The sequence below is a fragment of the Podarcis muralis genome, chromosome 10 (assembly GCF_964188315.1).
Source record: "Podarcis muralis chromosome 10, rPodMur119.hap1.1, whole genome shotgun sequence".
Taxonomy (NCBI): Eukaryota; Metazoa; Chordata; class Lepidosauria; order Squamata; family Lacertidae; genus Podarcis; species Podarcis muralis.
The window spans coordinates 63,177,764-63,196,798 of record NC_135664.1 but is presented as its reverse complement, the minus strand read 5'-3'; the positions used below and the strand labels follow the sequence as shown (position 1 = coordinate 63,196,798).

The 19,035-nt window shown below is 45.0% G+C and overlaps 1 protein-coding gene across 2 annotated transcripts in view; it reads right to left on the bottom strand.

Moving 5' to 3' along the window:
• Positions 1-7,297: 7,297 nt before the first annotated feature.
• The window catches only part of SLCO1C1 (solute carrier organic anion transporter family member 1C1), a 34,792-nt gene continuing 23,054 nt past the window's right edge, over positions 7,298-19,035 (bottom strand). Inside the window, exons 12-15 of one of the 2 annotated variants that reach the window (XM_077935280.1) lie at positions 18,552-18,736; positions 13,010-13,074; positions 12,393-12,507; positions 7,298-10,774 (exon numbers count right to left, since the gene is read on the bottom strand). In XM_077935280.1, the coding sequence (XP_077791406.1) occupies positions 10,552-10,774; positions 12,393-12,507; positions 13,010-13,074; positions 18,552-18,736 (588 nt within the window). In that variant the 3' untranslated portion in view covers positions 7,298-10,551. Of the gene's footprint in view, positions 10,775-12,392; positions 12,511-13,009; positions 13,075-18,551; positions 18,737-19,035 lie in introns of both variants that reach the window. The other variant, XM_077935279.1, reaches the window with a different exon arrangement.

Here is a 19,035-nt window from a genome sequence, read left to right as displayed (position 1 = left end):
AGTCTAATGCACAATGTCAATAAAAGTATCCCAAGCTGGATCAGGGACTGTCACATGGAAGCTGGAGAAAGCATGTTTTGTGCTGCTCTGGAGGGTAGGATCCAAGCCAATGGATTCAAGTTATAAGAAAGGAGATTCCAACGAAACATCAGGAAGGACTTTCTGACAGGGAGAGCTGTTTGACTATGGTACTGACTCCCTTGGTTGCTGCAGATTTTCCTTCACTGGAGGTTTTTAAGCAGAGGCCATGGATGCTTTAGTTAAGATTCCTGCATTGCTGGGGGTTGGACTATCTAGCCCTCGGGGTCCTTCCAATTCTATGATTCTATGAGTCTGTGATTCCAGAGCTCTTCAGAACTTTGCAGGCAACATTCTAGGTAGGCCTGGAACTTGTAGCAGTGAAGGCACACACTTGCACTCGGTGTCAAAACCAAAGCTATGGGTAGTATTTATTGCTAGCCCTGTCGTCTTATGCTCAGGCTGTACATATTTGCAAATAAAGCTAGATTTCAAAAAGACACTACAGTGGTACCTCTGGTTATGAACTTAATTCGTTCCAGAGGTCCATTCTTAAGCTGAAACCGTTCTTATCCTGAGGCGCGCTTTCGCTAATGGTCCTTCCCGCTGCATGCGCCTCTGACACGCAACTTCCACTTGCATTCTGGGGCAAAGTTTGCAACCAGGAGCAACTACTTCTGGGTTAGCGGAGCTCATAACCCGAAACATGCGTGACCAGAAGCATTCATAACCAGAGGCATTCATAACCAGAGGTACCACTATATGGTGTTCAGTGACCTTCATCCCAAGGGACTCAAACCCAAGGCAAGTGTTGGCACCTGCGAAATCTCTCTGCTCTTGGAGAATAGGTTACAGATAGGTAGCCGTGTTGGTCTGCCATAGTCAAAACAAAAAAAATTCCTTCCAGTAGCACCTTAAAGACCAACTAAGTCCTGATGGACGCAATACCACACTGGACTTGTACATTAGACAAAGCAGAACAAGCAACAACTTCACAACACAACACCTCTCAACCCACTGGAGAACAACAACCACCCTCCCAACAGAACACTGACCACCAACTACCACCGGAAAAGTGTTACACAAAAAGAGACTCCACATGGACCCCTCCTGATGGACGCAATACCACACTGGACTTGTACATTACTTAGTTGGTCTTTAAGGTGCTACTGGAAGGATTTTTTTTGTTTTGGAGAATAGGGTGAGCATAACAACATTTCAGCCAGGAAAAGGCTTCCTATTTAGAAGACACTACACAGAAGGGGGGGGGGATATGGAAATGGGGGAGGAGGAAACTTGGGCATCTGTTCTTTAAGTTGGCAGCCCACACTGCTTTTTCATGGAGGTTGTTCACACATGGCATGCAGAAAGGCATCCAAGGAGAAGCCGTCACATGATGACACATCAAGTGTTGAACATGCATGTGTGAATCAGCCTATTATCCTCTGTTGCTCTCTTGAACCAGAGGAACAAAAGAACACAGTCTTTCTTTCTTTCTTCAGCAACATAGGTCACTTAAGTATTTTTTAAAGCCCACATGGCTTTGCCATTTTTCCAGAGAGAATCAGTCTACTTCATCATGCCCAATAGGAAGCAAAGCTTAGCCTACCTGCGTTGTGGATCTTTGTCAGCAGCAGCTATGGCATCATTCAATACAATACAGCATTTCCCCCTAAAACAAGGTGGTTCTGAGGTCCATATGGGAAATCATTAACTTTCCCGACTTCCTAAGCAAACAAAAACCAATTTGTGTTTAGGGTCCACTTGTGTAATCCCAAGCCTTCTGCTCTCACTCTTGGAAATTCATGCATTTCTCTCTGGTATCAAAAGAAATGATTTAGGCAGAAAATGTTCTGAATGTGATCCTGGCATATTTGCAACCTTGCTTTGAAAGCGCCCCGTGGTTTGTTTGTAGACAGAAACACTCATTGTTTCCTATGGCTAAATTCTTCCTTGCATCCGAGTGCATAAAAAGATGTATCCATCTAATCACTGAAAAAATAAATAAAGACGAGAGCATAATGTCCCATTTGCCTAAACAAGTGTTTAAACCAGCTATTCCAGAGTAGTCCCCTACTGACTTTGGAAAATGGAAAGTCCTGTGTTTTTGCAGCAGTTCATAGCTTTTTAAAGTTTACAGTCCTGGCAGGTAATCTGTTGCGTTTAGAGTGTTTTATTGAGTTTTACGCTTGGATTTCCTTTGCTTTATCTGGGAATGTGAGTGCTGATGTTTCTGGAGACAGGAGATAAAGAGGAATGGCATTTTAAACAGGAGCAATGAAGGCGAAGATAGAGAATTGCCCACTAGGCATCTATTTCTGGACTCCTCTCAGGCTCCTCCTCCTCTTCCTCAGCCACACCCCCTCTCCTCATGCCACACCCCCTCACCAGACCTGCACCAACCTTCAGAGTTTTTGTCTGTCTGGAATATGTCCTTGCACTCTGAAAATGCCTCTTGCTTTGCTGAATATCGCAACTGACACAAGATAATACCACCATCTGTAAACAAACAATAAGCGTCCATAAAAATGGCAAAAGTAGTTTCTTTCCCAAATAATACACAAGAGAAGACAGTATGTAAACGACTTAAAGCAGTATGTAAACGACTTAAAGCAGGGGTATATTTGTCCCCATCTGCATGTTTCCATCGGGAGGAGCATAGAAAGAGAACAATGTCGTTCAGTTAGTTAAACCTCCTAAGTTGTATATTATTTACTACAAAGCTTGATGACTAAGCTCTTTAGCAACGAAACGTCTGATTACTGGAAAGACGTCTGAGCACTGAACCACTGGTATATCACAAGTGGACTATTTATTACTGTGTTTGCTATTGTTTAAGATAAGATCTGTTTTGGAAAGAGAAGAAATGAGTACTGAACCACTGATATATTAGAAGTGAGCTCTTTATTTACTGTGTTTGCTATTGTTTAAGATAACACCTATTTGGGAAAGAAACGACTTTTGCCATTTTTATGGGTGTTTCTTGTTTGTTTACAGATAGTTGCTTTGGTGACATTATCTTGTGTCGATTGCAGTAGTCATTGTATCACCACCCTGTTCATTGCTTTATTGCTGGATGACAGAGGGGTGCCTCACTATAGAACTACCCTACTGTACAGAGGTAAAATCTGTATCTGTTGCTCCACCGACTTTTGCCTCTGGGCGCACTCATCCCTGGTACATAGTGCTTGGTTTGAAAAAAGTTCCCTACATCCCCTATTAAATATTTTGCCCCAAATGACTATTTATCGGGAAAGTCCTGGTTTGGTCAGTCACAGTTCCTATTTGGGAGGAGAGGGGGAGTCATTTTGGAGTCACTTGCTAAAATAAAACAAGAACTGGGAGAATTGTCGACTTAGAGTGAGCCTTGTGGTCTACCCGGTCCAACCCCCCCCCCCCAGCTCAATGCAGGAAAATTCAGACCTGAGATAACTACAGCATAATCCTGTGCACACTTACTTGGCAGCTGTCACCACTGAATTCAGCAGGACTTGCATAAGGATTGTGCTGCCTAGTGCATCACTGTAGCAGAATGGCCCTGTTCCAACTAGACCACAAATCACCCTTTTAGAACTTCTGTGATTAGTACAATCCTCCAGCCAGAAGGTGGCAGTGCAGCCCTACTGAGAGAGGTCACCAGAGCCAGCAGTTCCCCTGCGCATACTTCAGCGGACTTGGAAGCCGATCACGCTCACGACTGCAGTCTCTTGCCAGGCATCGAGAGAGCGCCGCAGTGAGCAACTTGGCTCCTTTATTTAGGCCATTCTTAAAATCCTTCTGGAACTAATCCCTAAACAAAGGGAAAGCAAGCCGACTGAAAACTTTAACTCACACATGGAAAGCCGAAGGAAACTGAGAAAAGCAGTTTCAGAACAGAGGAGCTTCTGATGACACAGAAGGATCCCAGATATGTTGCTGTGCCACTGAAACATGTTGTATCCATAGCCTAGTCCTGAATGGGGTCAGTTTGCATATAGAAACTGAAAGCCAAGCAGGGCAATGGGTTGGGGGTATCAGTCTAGCAAAGGTCTCAGGTAGTCTTTTGATCTTTCTTTGCCTCCAAAGCTTAATGGGTGTCTGAGGCCACTTCTCACCTTACACCTAAAGCAGCATGATGCCACTTCAACAGTCGTGCTTTCCACCAGAGAATCCTGGGAATTGTAGTTTGTTAAGGGTGTTGGATTTGTCTCTATGGAATTGAATCCCACCAGAAAATAGCCACCGCCTGGAGCACCCTTAGTTATTTTCCTGTGGCCACAATAAACTTCTTATTGTCCACTTCCTTTTGCTCCACTTATGTGGCAAACGCATCCTAGACTGGCCCCAATTTGCAAAGTTAATGGTGCTAGAATCCAAATACTGTAGATCACTGGACAAAGTCAACACCCCTTCCATTTTGCAGAAGATTAGATCCATGCTTGTCACAAACTTGCTCTTGTTCAACTGATCACAGCCTGGGAGACCCGCCTTCTATCCTGCATTGCTGAAGGCGCTACCCTGTTGGTTCGCTTATTTGCAATATCCCGTTCTCCATCGACAGAATAGCCAAGGAATCTAATGGAAATGATGCGTAAGTGTCAGACAAAAGGCTACCATGGTTCAAAACATACCCCGGCACTTGCTGTGTGCAAAATGGCAAGCAGCAATGCATCACACTGACTTAGTGTTCAAGGCACATGTTGCTTTAGCGTTCCTGCGCATGCATGTTTGTGAATGTGCATCAGAGACAATAATGAACCTTCTCTCTAGGGCTGCTGCTTAACGCTTCGCCAGGAAAGAGGCACCTCATCACCAAGAAAGAGGACAGTGAGCGTAAGAGAAGGATGGGCATAAGCTCTGCAGGTGCTAAATGCTAGGTATCAATGTGCATTTTGAAAGAATAAGCAAGATTGTAATAGAAATTCATCTCACCAGAGTAAGGAAGCCTGTGACCAGGTGGCTCAATCTGATGTCCAGGTGCCAACTGTTGATGGTGGGATGATGGGCAACTTCAAGGCCCCGGCTGCTCTCCCTTCTGATGGTCCTGATCTTGAAACTGGGCTTGGACCAGACAACTCTTCAGATAGATGACTCGTTCAATTAAAGGACAGTCCTTTGTAAAGTAGGGCATTACCACCCTGACACTCTCTCTCTCTCTCTCTCTCTCTCTCTCTCTCTCTCTCTCTCTCTCTCTCACACACACACACACACACACACACACACACACACACTTCTATCAAAAATATATAAAGTTATCCCCCAAGGGGGCAGGGGGAATAGAAATGAAGTCCGATCTCCCAGGAACAAGGATGGGACTTCTTCCCAATTCGAAGGCCTTTTGCAGTTTAAGACTCAAGGCCAGCAGGCAAATATTTAGCTGTCGTCCCCTGTCCTGAGCGCTGCTATTTAGTGTGTTATGAAATGAGAAGAAAAGCAATTATTTTATGCAAGGGCAAATACGGAGTGCAACCTAATGGCCCCTTACTTCTTCTGTAACCAGTGGGAGGGAGGTGCCAAAGGAGGGTGTTGGGGAGGAGGGGGAGGAGATACCTCAAAATCAGTTTTACCTTTTGCGTCTTTCTGTGGTGGTAGTGGTGGCGATGGGGGGCAGGCAACACCCGGCCGTGTGTGTATATACAGAGGCCCTCAAACAAGAGCACAGCACTTGTTTTCACCAAACGCCCCCCCCCAAAAAAAATCTGAAGCTGTTTCGTTGCTTTTGGATTAGCTGAACCTTTTCTAAGCAGAAGACTGGGAAGGTAGCCAGACCCCTTTGGCCTGGAAACAGGGGGTAAATTAATGCCTGGCATTCTGAACTGGGAAGGCTGCCAATGTCTGCTGCCCTGACTGAGGCTGGGGGTAGGCTGAGATTAAACTTGTACGAGGTTGGGACCCGAAGCCCAGGACTGTGTCGTGCCAGAATCTGCAAATGTTCGGGATTACCTGGATAGTCTTCCTTCAGCTGCAGAGTGGGCTATTTTTCACCTTGGAGGAATTTCAGTCTCAATAAGCTGGCTGGCGAATTAGACGACAGGCCAGATAAATACGATCAAATCTTTTATTAGGGATGAGGGAATTTTGGTCTCTCATTTTTCCAGCCTTACGTTCAGTTCTCCACATTGGCTTGCAAATCTTTTTAAGTTGCAGGTTTGATGACTAATTAAGTCATGTGGCCAGCATGACTAAGCCACTTCTGGCAAAACCAGAGCAGCACACGGAAACACCGTTTACCTTCCTGCCGCAGCGGTACTTATCTATCTACTTGTACTTTGTGCTTTCGAACTGCTAGGTTGGCAGGAGCTGCGGCAGAGCAATGGGAGCTCACCCCGTCGTGGGGATTCGAACCGCCGACCTTCTGATCGGCAAGCCCTAGGCTCTGTGGTTTAACCCACAGCACCACCTGCGTCCCTTCATAATAGGAATACTGATGGATTCTTATTACCTTTAAAGCGGAGAGTTAAAATTGCAAATCTAAAGACTAATTAAGTCATCAAATTTGCAGATGGCACCAAACTTACAACAATAATAATACATTTAAAGCTGAGAGTTGTTAAGAGACCCCTATTCCCTCCATAGAGCTGCAATTCTTCTTGCCTTGGAACTCTGGGAACTGTAGCTCTGTAGCTCTGTACTCTCAACACCTTTAAAAAAGCCACAGATCCAAGGATTCTTTGCAGGAAGTCATGATTGTTTAAAGTGGTATGATACTGCTTTAAATGTACACAGACGAGGGCTGTATGCATAGGCTCTCCTCTCTTCCAGTATGTGGCCCCCAACTACTTACCCTAAGCAAATATAGCCCTCAGCGGGTGATTGGAAAGATCTTGCACTGCCTGTCAAAGTTGTAGAAAATACTGGGCTGGGTAGAGTGTTAGCCTAACTGGAGATGACAAGCTCCTATGAAATGGCTCAATTCAAGCTCAGTTCCAATCTTTTCGATGCCATCAAATCACTCTACCATTTTAGAAAAGTTTTTAATGTTTGATGTTTCATTGTTTTTAATATTCTGTTGGGAGCCACCCAGAGTGGCTGGGGATGCCCAGCCAGATGGGCAGGTTATATTATTATTATTATTATTATTATTATTATTATTATTATTATTATTATTAATTATTATTATTATTATTATTATTATTATTATTATTATTATTATTATTGTATTTGGCAAAGGAGATTTTACAAATTTTAGGGAAAGGTGAACTGCAAATATAAACAGACATTTCTGTGTATATTAATGTAAAAAATCATAAAAATGAAACACGCAAATTGAAAGAAAAAGAAAATCATAGGCATTGCTCTCAGAATATATTTTAATTAGTTTCCAAAGGATTTTTTCAAAATCACTTATTACATCAAAGCTAGAAACTGTATATAACCCCCCCCCCCCAAGATGTGGAATGATGTGGCCATATCTGTGTGCGTTCTTTTCTTCTGTCATGGTTCCAAAGTGCAAGAATTGGTACTGAAAGCAGTACCAATTCCTCATATTCCATAAGCGAAATTAGGGTTTCCAAAAGTGGTCTGCACCAACCACAAGATTTTGTTTGGATCCCAGTTTGGCACTTCATGAAACAGTCCATCTTGGCCCAAGGCACTTCATAAGCTGCTTTATTGGGGTCTGTCCTGCCCCCTTCACTATTGAGAAATTGCGGGTGTACAGAAGTGGATTGAATTTTCAGAGATACTAGCCCATCCAGGGTACATAAAGCCTGCCAAACTGAAGGCATATAGTTGCAGGGGCTTCTGTTCTGGACACCACTAAAATGTGTCTCCCCCTCCAAAAAATGAATTGTCTATAACTTTATTTTGGGATGGCAGAATTTGATGAAATTTGCAGACAAGGTCACAGCTTCTAAAGGCATATATCCTATCAGATTTCGCAAGGATAGCTTGCAGCGGTTTCCCCACAAGGGCAGCCATCACTGAGTCCACCATTTCACACACACCCCATTTACAACTGGGAAATCTGAAAATGGCTATAACTCCCCCTTCCTTTAGACAGAAGTAGATGAAATTCTCAGGCATACTACCACCTCCAGAGTGGATAAAGCCTGCCAATTTATATGCAAATAGCAGGTACAGGGCAACTGTAAAATTTCTTTTAAAAAAAGAAAGGAAATATGGATAACTTTTCTATGTTGAGGTGGTATTGGACAAAGGACAGCCATTGCAGTTGTAGGGTGAACAAAGGACGGAAGCCCTTCATCTTCTCATGGGTTTTGTGGGCAACTGGTCTGAAAATTACAGACACAAGGTGCCCCTGAGTAAGAAATGTATGAGCTGAGACAAATAAGTCCAGGAGCTTTTGTGATTGCCACTTTTAAAATAGATTTGGGATTGGAAAGAACTAAAAGGGATTCACTTTCCAGGTAAAATTATTCCCTCTGTTTACAAGCTTTGTTGATCAGTCAGCAGGGTTCCTCCACTACTTTCTCCTCATTGTGACATTTACTCTCCTTTCCATCAATCACTCCACCTTGGCACAATGGTACGTTTAGAGAACCACAATCACTTTGAGCAGACACTTGCCTGCAACATTTTAAAAAATGTCTGGATCACCGAGGGGCCACAAAGCACTTCAGGGCTCCCTATTTCAGTGTGTGCTGCCTCATACAGATCCCACTTCACCTCTGACAAGCCCCAAATCTCTCGGAGGTGGCCCACAGCACCCGGGAATTTTTCTGATAAACACCACTAGTTTACAAAGAATCATGGAAGCCTTATTATTTCCTGCTCAATTTTCATGGGACCATTTGTCTCCTGTGAAGGTGAAGGGTGAATTTTGGCTGCTTTGGGAAAAAATTCTGAGAATTTTAGAGACTTATGGAGTTGTTAGGCTTGACTTACCTTGGTTAGTATGATAAATGAATAATAATGGGCAAGAGGTTGTGTTTATCTTCTTTACTTTCTTGGGAAAATTTCTTAAATAAAAAGCATCCCAGTTGCTTGGAGCAACTACAAAGATTTTTAAAAAAATGTACAAAAAGGGGGGGGGGATTTATTGGGCACCCACCAAAATGTTTTCAGTCATTTCCTACCCCCAGTCAGAAGATTTAGTGATCTAGTGGCTTCCTGTCCCTCACCATGATTAAGGCAGCAATCCTATGAATAATTGCTTGCGAATAAGCCCCACTGACCTTCATGTGAATAAACATTATGGGATCAGACTGTAAATTATGAAAGTACAATCCTTTTTATATATAATAGCAAAATACGTGCAAATTTGCGTTACTGACAGATGCTGTAGAACGCAACTTTTCTTAGAAAGAAGCTGGGTTACTTTGAAAGAGAATTGTGCTGCTTATTTATGTATTTGGAGTAAAGGATATACTGTACACAACCCAGATTGGAAATTGCATTGTTAGTTAGCAGCAGACACCCCCATCCCCCAATAAACCACACCAAAAAGTCACCCAAACTCTTCCAAATATCTGGAGTACAATAGTTGCCCTTCAAGCTGCCTGTAAGAGAGTCAAAGAAGTTATTTCCTCATCAGCCTGACCTAGCCATGTTCACTTGCGAGTTGGTCCTTACTTAATAGTAGATAGGCTTGGGATTAAAACGTCAGTCTTCTTTTTTCAAAGAGGGGTGTCTTTTCAATGACAACCTATTGCAGAAGAAGGGTTGATACATTGCAGCTACCCTCTCCACAGAAGCTGCTCATCAGGAGGGGTGGAGCTGCAACGATAGCTTCTGGGCAGCGGAATTGCTGCAGCTTAGTGGGACAATGAGCTACGAGGTGTTGGAGATGCTATTGCGGTGCAAACACCCCAGTGGAGCCAAGCCAGTGCTCCTGTCAGTGTGTTTGCACCGCGCTGACCTCCCCACTGCCTTGCCCTTCCCCATCTCCCTCCTGGCCGCCATACTGAGTGCTATATGAAACCAAACCCAAAAAATAAGATGATTAGACAGCTAAGTAGTCCACCATAGGCTGAATTCACTCAGACGCAGAAGGCTTCTAAGATGCTTGCCCTACCTTTTAAGTGTAGCGGTGAGCAATCGTCATCCTATGAGTGCCTCGGAGTTGACATTTTGCCCTGTAAAACGGGTTGGGAGTCTTTGGCGTGCCAGATATTGTTGGACTTCACTTCCCATCACCCCCATGGTCAGGGATCATGGTAGTTGTAGTTCAACAACATCTGGAGCGCTGGAAGTTTCTTGTCCCTGCTCTAAACATCAACAGAATAATAATAATAATTGGGAGCATTTGTTACAACGGCACAATGGCTTCTCAGTCACGCTGAGATGGCAAACCAGCCACAACCACTCCAAACGGAAGATTCTCTCAAGGAATGCTGCATACATCAAGCCATATTTTTGTTTCATGTGGAGAAGGAATAGTTTTGTTCTGCATTTTGAGAAAGGCAAATGCAATATTGCATTTTTAAAGGCCTCTACAAGTTCTAGAAAGGTGTTTGGAAGGTTATTGTATTTAGCAAAAAAGTTGTGCCCGCCCACCCAGCTCTCTCATTCAAACACGTTAACTTATAATGAAACGTAGGCCAGAATTTTCCACATTGGAAGAGAGACCGCTTGAAAATACACCGAGTCTTCCTAAAGTCGAGTTTCTTTCTCTGGCCAGTAGGTTGTCTGAATCACGTGGTCACTATTGACGAAGTCGCTTTTCCTGCTTTTAACAGAGGTGCTCTCTCTCTCTCCAATGGCTGGGATGGTTTCGTTGTGTGGGCTGTACCTTTTCTTCAGGGTGATCAAGACAGCAACACTTAAGAAGGTGGACATGGTGCCTAGAACAACAGTCAAGCCCAGATAGATATACCTGTGAGGCAAGAAGAATTTCGAATCCATTACTTGCACTGGTGCTTCTTTGCTTGGTTGTGTTGCCAAAACTCATAATTACCTGAATTACCATAAAATGTGGATTTGCCTTAGTGCTAATTCTCAGATGCCATATTAGAACCATAGAATCATAAAACTCTAGAGTTGGAAGGGACCCCGAGGGTCTTCTAGTCCAACCCTCTGCAATGAAGGAATCTCAGCTATAGCATCATGAGAGATGACCACCCAACCTCTGCTTAAAAACCTCCAAAAAAGCAGAATCACCAGCTTCCAAGGGAGTCAGCTGTACTGTCGAACAGCTCTTACTGTCAGAAAGTTTTTCCTGATGTTAAGTCGGAATATCTTTCTTGTAACTTGCAACCATTGGTTCGAGTTGCATATATAATATAATGTATTGTTGTTGTTGCTGCTGTTATTAATTATTATTCATAATTAAGAAGCATTATTTATTATTAGTTAACGGTAATAAAATTGCTATTGTTTATTGTATTTATTAATTATAAACTAATTATAATATAATTGTTATATTTTGTTGATTGTGATTATTATTGATTACGATCATTATTTTTATTATTATGAGAATGGGCTTCTGGGAAGTTTACAAGTAGAAAAAACCCAATTACACAAGCATCAAGAAGTAAAGATCCATGTTGAAAACATGTAATAAAACAATTCCATTGTTCTATATATGGTCTGAAACAACATGAGTTGAACTCTGTTTTTCTTGTAAGGTCATTTACAGCACATCCTTCCACCAACTCTGCTGACAGACCAGCTTTATCAGGCATGCTCCAGGTAATACGAAACATATTCCACATCAATAGAATTAAGCAAATGCTTGCCTGTTAAATGGCTTTTCCATTTATAGGCAACCAACCAGTTTGTGCTAAGAACATGTTATTTGTAAGGCCATGAACTGTGGGCAATCTTTAATTTAGCAGAAATTGCTTGTTGACCTTAGAATTTAGAGGCAAACATCCTCCAGGTCTCTATCAGCATTTAGCTGGCTTAGATGTAGGCTGCCATGCCCTTCTGTGACTTCAGAGCAGTTAAACCAATGACAGCCAGAGGGGACTTCTCTTGCTTATTCACATCCTCTATAACATCAGAGGTGACCAGCAACCTACTGACAGCTGATTCCCAAAGGATCTAGGTTCTCCAGTTATTACTAAACTAAGGGAAGATTCTGAAGGGACACGGGTGGCGCTGTGGCCCACAGAGCCTAGGACTTGCCGATCAGAAGGTCAGCGGTTTGAATCCCCACAACGGGGTGCGCTCCTGTTGCTCGGTCCCTGCTCCTGCCAACCTAGCAGTTCGAAAGCACGTCAAAGTGCAAGTAGATAAATAGGTACCACTCCGGCGGGAAGGTAAACGGTGTTTCCATGTGCTGCTCTGGTTCGCCAGAAGCAGCTTAGTCATGCTGGCCACATGACCCGGAAGCTGTACGCCGGCTCCCTCGGCCAATAAAGTGAGATGAGCGCCACAACCCCAGAGTCGGTCATGACTGGACCTAATGGTCATGGGTCCCTTTACCTTAAGAGAAGATTCTGAAGACCTGAGGGTTACAATTGCAGAAAAGAAATCTCAAACGCAGTTACCTGAACGCATTCGAATCATACAGCCTGCAAGCCCCCTGACCTCCACACCTTTTGCTTCCCCATTTCAGGCATGTTGTGTCTATTGAGACTCCAAAGTACACAGGAGCCGGGATTCCTGCTGTACAAAGAAAAACAGTTATATATTAGGGGTCATGTCCCTGCTCACTCTGCCCACCAACTCCCCTGCCATTCATAGAGTCATATGTAGAATTGGAGAGTTGGAAGGGACGGCGTGGGTCATCTCATCCAAGCCTCTGCAATGCAGGAATCTTTTGCTCAATGTGGCACTTGAACCCACAACCCTGGAATTGACCCCCTTAGGGCTTCGCCCTTCCCACCCCACCCAGCCACTAAGGTGACTTCATGCAAATCTAGAGTCACCATGTGGCACTGCAAATCCTCCAATGGGCATAGCTGTCAACTTTTCCCTTTTCTTGCAAGGAATCCTATTCGGAATAAGGGAGTTTCCCTTAAAAAAAGGGAAACGTTGACAGCTATGCCGATGGGTGCTGTTGCGAACCGCCCTGAGGCCTGCGGGTGATGGGCGGTATGCAAATTAAATCAACAACAACAAATGAATAAATGCCAGTGAGACGCAAATTCTGACTCATACTTACCAAGAACTCGGATGGCTAAAGTGTAGATGCCCAATGCAAAAGATTTGAGGTGTGGGTTGATGCATCTGAAATACATGAAGCACAAAACCTTCGTTTATAAAAGGCATGATGTTCAAAACACATTGTTGCGGGAACTTGGCTGCAAAGGTGTGCTTATCTCGAGGAGGAACTGCCTATGCTTCTTACAGGACAGTTGTGACTCAGCAAAGAAAGTGAGAGAGGTTTGCAGGGGTGGAAAGAATCATAGAATCATAGAATCATAGAGTTGGAATAGACCACAAGGGCCATCGAGTCCAACCCCCTGCCAAGCAGGAAACACCATCAGAGCACTCCTGACATATGGTTGTCAAGCCTCTGCTTAAAGACCTCCAAAGAAGGAGACTCCACCACACTCCTTGGCAGCAAATTCCACTGTCGAACAGCTCTTACTGTCAGGAAGTTCTTCCTAATGTTTAGGTGGAATCTTCTTTCTTGTAGTTTGGATCCATTGCTCCGTGTCCGCTTCTCTGGAGCAGCAGAAAACAGCCTTTCTCCCTCCTCTATGTGACATCCTTTTATATATTTGAACATGGCTATCATATCACCCCTTAACCTCCTCTTCTCCAGGCTAAACATGCCCAGCTCCCTTAGCCGTTCCTCATAAGGCATCATTTCCAGGCCTTTGACCATTTTGGTTGCCCTCCTCTGGACACGTTCCAGTTTGTCAGTGTCCTTCTTGAACTGTGGTGCCCAGAACTGGACACAGTACTCCAGGTGAGGTCTGACCAGAGCAGAATACAGTGGCACTATTACTTCCCTTGATCTAGATGCTATACTCCTATTGATGAGGCCCAGAATTGCATTGGCTTTTTTAGCTGCCGCGTCACACTGTTGGCTCATGTCAAGTTTGTGGTCAACCAAGACTCCTAGATCCTTTTCACATGTACTGCTCTCAAGCCAGGTGTCACCCATCTTGTATTTGTGCCTCTCATTTTTTTTGCCCAAGTGCAATACTTTACATTTCTCCCTGTTAAAATTCATCTTGTTTGTTTTGGCCCAGAAAGAGGGTTGGAGAAGCTAGTAAACTCTAGCCCAGGGGTAGGCACGCATCAGGCTTATTGGATCTGCTTTATATTCCTGTATATGGCAGTATAATGAAAAGGATGTGATTCCTTTTCATTCTAATTTTTAACCAATAATTAATCTGGGTGTTTACACTTCTACATCTGCATAAACCTTTTCACATACGCTATATCTTTAAATGAGTGGGATGGGCGCACAACCCTAGAGTCTGTCAAGACTGGCCCATACGGGCAGGGGTACCTTTACCTTTATATCTTTAAATAAAATTGCTTCCTTTTAAAAGTCCCAGGAGTTAGTCTTGGCATTATACTGCCACCTTTAGGATTCTAAGATGAATTACACTTGGAAGTTCAACATTATTAAACCCACCCTCCTACCTTCTCAGATCTAATATGAAGAAATATTTTCAGAAACAGGCTTCCATCAGGTGGTCGGCTAGTCTTTTCTTAATCCCAAATGCTTAATTTAAAACCAGAAAGCTTCCGCAACCGAAGAAAGCCTTCAAATTTAAAAGAGGAGGGATTGGGGCATTTCCCAATCTTGCAGATGGTAGGAGGAGTTTGGATTTGGATTTGATATCCCGCCTTTCACTCCCCTTCAGGAGTCTCAAAGCGGCTAACATTCTCCTTTCCCTTCCTCCCCCACAACAAACACTCTGTGAGGTGAGTGAGGCTGAGAGACTTCAGAGAAGTGTGACTGGCCCAAGGTCACCCAGCAGCTGCATGTGGAGGAGCGGAGACTCGAACCCGGTTTCCCAGATTACGAGACTACCACTCTTAACCACTACACCACACTGGCTCTCTCACTGGTAACAAAAGAAATGTACCACCTGCAGTAAAACTTTGATCAGCTTATCAGGTGCGCCTGGCAAATCAGGGACCTAGGAAACAGCACACATTCGACAATGCGGATAGAGTGTTGGCATGGCTCAGATGCGATATAAACCCTCCCCCTTGCAAACTCACTAACAGTAACAGAAACTCAGTGAACCTATTATTTGTCTGTAAGCCACTTGCATGCAAAAGAAGACCAAGGGATCTCCCTCTGCCCCTAATGTTGCACTTGACTAGCTCCACCCCCAATACCCATACATTTAGTAAAGGCCTATAATGAGAGACTTCGACTTGGTTCGTTCAGCCCTTGAGAGCCAGTGTGGTGTAGTGGTTGAGAGCGATAGACTCGCAATCTGGGGAACTGGGTTCGCGTCTCTGCCAGCGGCGTAGCGTGGGTTGTCAGCACCCGGGGCAAGGCAAGTAATTTGCGCCCCCTAACCCGGGGCAAGGCAAGTAATTTGCGCCCCCTAACCCCTAACCTGCCGCCACTGCCAGCCTTTTCTTGCTGCTACCTGGGCTGGGGTATTTATGGTAAGGTAGCCACGGCGGCGGCGGCGGGTCCGTGTCAGGTGATCTGAGGCGAGTTGCCGCTGGCGCTGCCGCCCAAACGACGCCGCTTGCCCGGAGGAGGAGGAGGGCAGAGAGGCGAGGAAAATGCAACATGGCCCAGCAGCTGCAGCAGCGGCGGCGGGGCTGTGAGGAGGGGCTGCCTGGCGTGCCTTCCGCGGCCCTGATGCGCGGGGACCGCGGCGAGCGCTGAGAGCCGCTGCCAGCTCGTCGGTTCCGCGAGACATGGGGCTATGCTACAGCCTGCGCCCGAGGCTCTTCGGCGACTCCGGAGGCGGCGAGCGTGCCCCCCCCCAGATGTTGCGCCCTGTGCGGCCGGGCCCCCCTGCACCCCCACGCTACGCCACTGGTCTCTGCTCCTCCACATGCAGCTGCTGGGTGACCTTGGGCCAGTCACACTTCTTTGAAGTCTCTCAGCCCCACTCACCTCACAGAGAGTTTGTTGTGGGGGAGGAAGGGAAAGAAGAATGTTAGCTGCTTTGAGACTCCTTCGGGTAGTGATAAAGCGGGATATCAAATCCAAACTCTTCTTCTTCTTGCTGTTCCTACAAATGCCTAGGAACGTGGGTGGCGCTATGGTCTAAACCACTGTGCCTCTTGAGCTTCCTGATCAGAATGTTGGTGGTTCGAATTCCCGGGACGGGGTGAGCTCTTATTGCTCTGTCCCAGCTCCTGCCAACCTTGCAGTTCGAAAGCAGACCAGTGCAAGTAGATAAATAAGGTACCACTCCGGCAGGAAGGTAAATGGCATTTCTGTGTGCTCTGGTTTCTGTCACAGTGTTGCGTTGTGCCAGAAGCAGTTTAGTCATGCTGGCCACATGACCCGGAAAGCTGTCTGCGGACAAACGCCGGCTCCCTTGGCCTGAAAGCGAGATGAGTGCCACAACTCCATAGTCACCTTTGACTGGACTTAACCATCTAGGGGTCCTTTACCTCTACTATAAATGCCTGGCTTCCACTTGGCAACATTGTTTTCAAGTTTGCAGACCTTATTTGCATCACAGCCCCACAGCGTTCTGCATTTGTAAGAACTCAATCGTTTAGTGTGGCAGGCCCCAAACTTTGGAACTCTCTGCCTATTGATACTAAGCAGGTGCTTTCACTGACCTCTTTTCTGCGCCTGCTAAAGACATTCTCATTTTGACAAGCCTACCCAGATGCTTAGAAAGTTAAAGGTAAAGGTAAAGGGACCCCTGACCATTAGGTCTAGTCGTGACTGACTCTGGGGTTGCGGCGCTCATCTCGCTTTATTGGCTGAGGGAGCCGGCGTACAGCTTCCGGGTCATGCGGCCAGCATGACTAAGCCGCTTCTGGTGAACCAGAGCAGCGCACGGAAACACCGTTTACCTCTCAGTATCTCAGGTACCTGGCCTCCCCCGAGGCAGCTGAGTGAGACACTTGTTTACCTTCCGTCTGCGACCCCCGGCAGACTAGGTCGTAAACCGGCGATTCTTCTCTTTAGACGTGAGAAAGAACACACCCTCTGCTTCTCTCCTCCAGCTTTCCCCCCCAGGGAGGGGGAATGAGACAGACAGGAGCCTATTTACATGACTTTTTATTCCTGTCATTCAGCAGTACATAGAATCGTGACTGCACCCTTCAGACTCCATCATAAGAGTCACAACTCCACCCCTGCACTTCCAGCACAGGTCAGATGACACTCTGAGCTAACATCCGGTGCTCAGTACAGAGAAAAGACTGCCCCTTTTCTCCAGCAGTACATCTCCAGACAGCAACATCCTGTTTTGCTTTCCAGCCACCTGCAGCTGGCTTTTGCATTGCTGCTTTTATCCAACATTACCTTCCCGCCAGAGTGGTACTTATTTATCTACTTGCACTTTGACTGCTTTCGAACTGCTAGGTTGGCAGGAGCAGGGACCGAACAACGGGAGCTCACCCCGTCGTAGGGATTCGAACCGCCAACCTTCTGATCATCAAGACCTAGGCTCTCTGGTTTAACCCACAGCGCCACCCGTGTCCCACCAGTGTAGATTAGAGTTTCCCAAACTTGGGTCTCCAGCTGTTGTTGGACTACGACTCCCATCACTCCTAATTAGCAGGACCAGTGGTGAGGGATGATGGGAACTGTAGCAAAAAAAAAAAAAAACAGCTGGAGGCCCATGTTTGGGAAACCCTGGGGTAGATAAGTGCTGAGTTGATGGACCGATGGACTGACTCAACTTCTCATGTCAAAAATGCAGAAAACCATCACGTCAACATCAGGCAAGTTCCACTAGATCCCGGCTGGAAAACCTGTTGCCCTCCAGGTGTTGCTGGAGCCCACCTTCCATAAGCCCCAGTTGGCTCAGCCAACAGTTAGAGATGGTGGGAACTTAAGTCCAACAAATCTGGGGGACCTCGGGCCCTCTTCTAGACGTAGATCAGGTGCTCTACTTCTGGGCTAGCTGTTGAGGAGGGGGAATTTGACACCAATGGCAAAGGATGCTTAAGGAATTTGATTTCTGATCCACACTTCCTGGGTGGAAAAAAATGTTACCGTACTACAAAGCATTAAAGCACACATTTTAGGATAAAATATGTTGAGAACTGTGTGCAATGAGATTTTTTGCTCTATAAGACGCACCAGACCACAAGACGCACCTAGTTTTTGGAGGAGGAAAACAAGAAAAAAAATATTCTGAATCTCAGAAGCCAGAACAGCAAGAGGGATCGCTGTGCAGTGAAAGCAGCAATCCCTCTTGCTGTTCTGGCTTCTGTGATAGCTGCGCAGCCTGCATTCGCTTCATAAGATGCACACACATTTCCCCTTACTTTTTAGGAGGGAAAAAGTGAGTCTTATAGAGCAAAAAATACGGTAATTTTTTTTTTACATATTTAAATTAAGGTTTTTGAAAAATTAGGTATGCAAGTGAATGTGTGTGTGATATAAATAATATATATAAATATGACACACACAAAATGCAGATTAATGCTGAAATAGGATGGAATCAATGAGCACACGAGACAATGACACACCCATAGACTGATCTGTCCACTCCTGCTAAATTTCCATTCCTACATAATTCCCTTTAGCACTTGGGGATACGTATTGCGTTTAGTGGAAGGACTAAGCTATTCACCGTAGGAGTAAAATGTATCCAGGAGTCCCTCCAATGGACAGGGTGAAAGATGTGATTACTGATACAACCAGAAAATAGAGGAACATTTTGGGGCATTCGTTTCCTTTTTGGCACGGTCCCATCACAGCTGAAGACTGCCTTGACGACAATTCCGTGATCCCCACACAGCTGCAGTTATAAAATATCTGGAATGAAGCACGTAAAAATGTATGGTAAATATGACATGCAAGGCTAATCGTGGACCAAGTTACAGAAAATCAAGGCCTTTAAAAAAATAAAAATAAAACCAGCACATTGTCCCTTACAGTTTAAAAAGCAAAACATTCCCAAACACTGTGAGAAGTTTTTGAATGCTAGAAAGGCCACAGCGATGGCTTCAGATAGCAATACACTTTTGCGAAAGTCCTGGCATTACACCTTGACACCATCACATTTGACTAAGGTCAAAATGGGTTGGAGTCAAAAATGTCCTTCTATTCAAGAA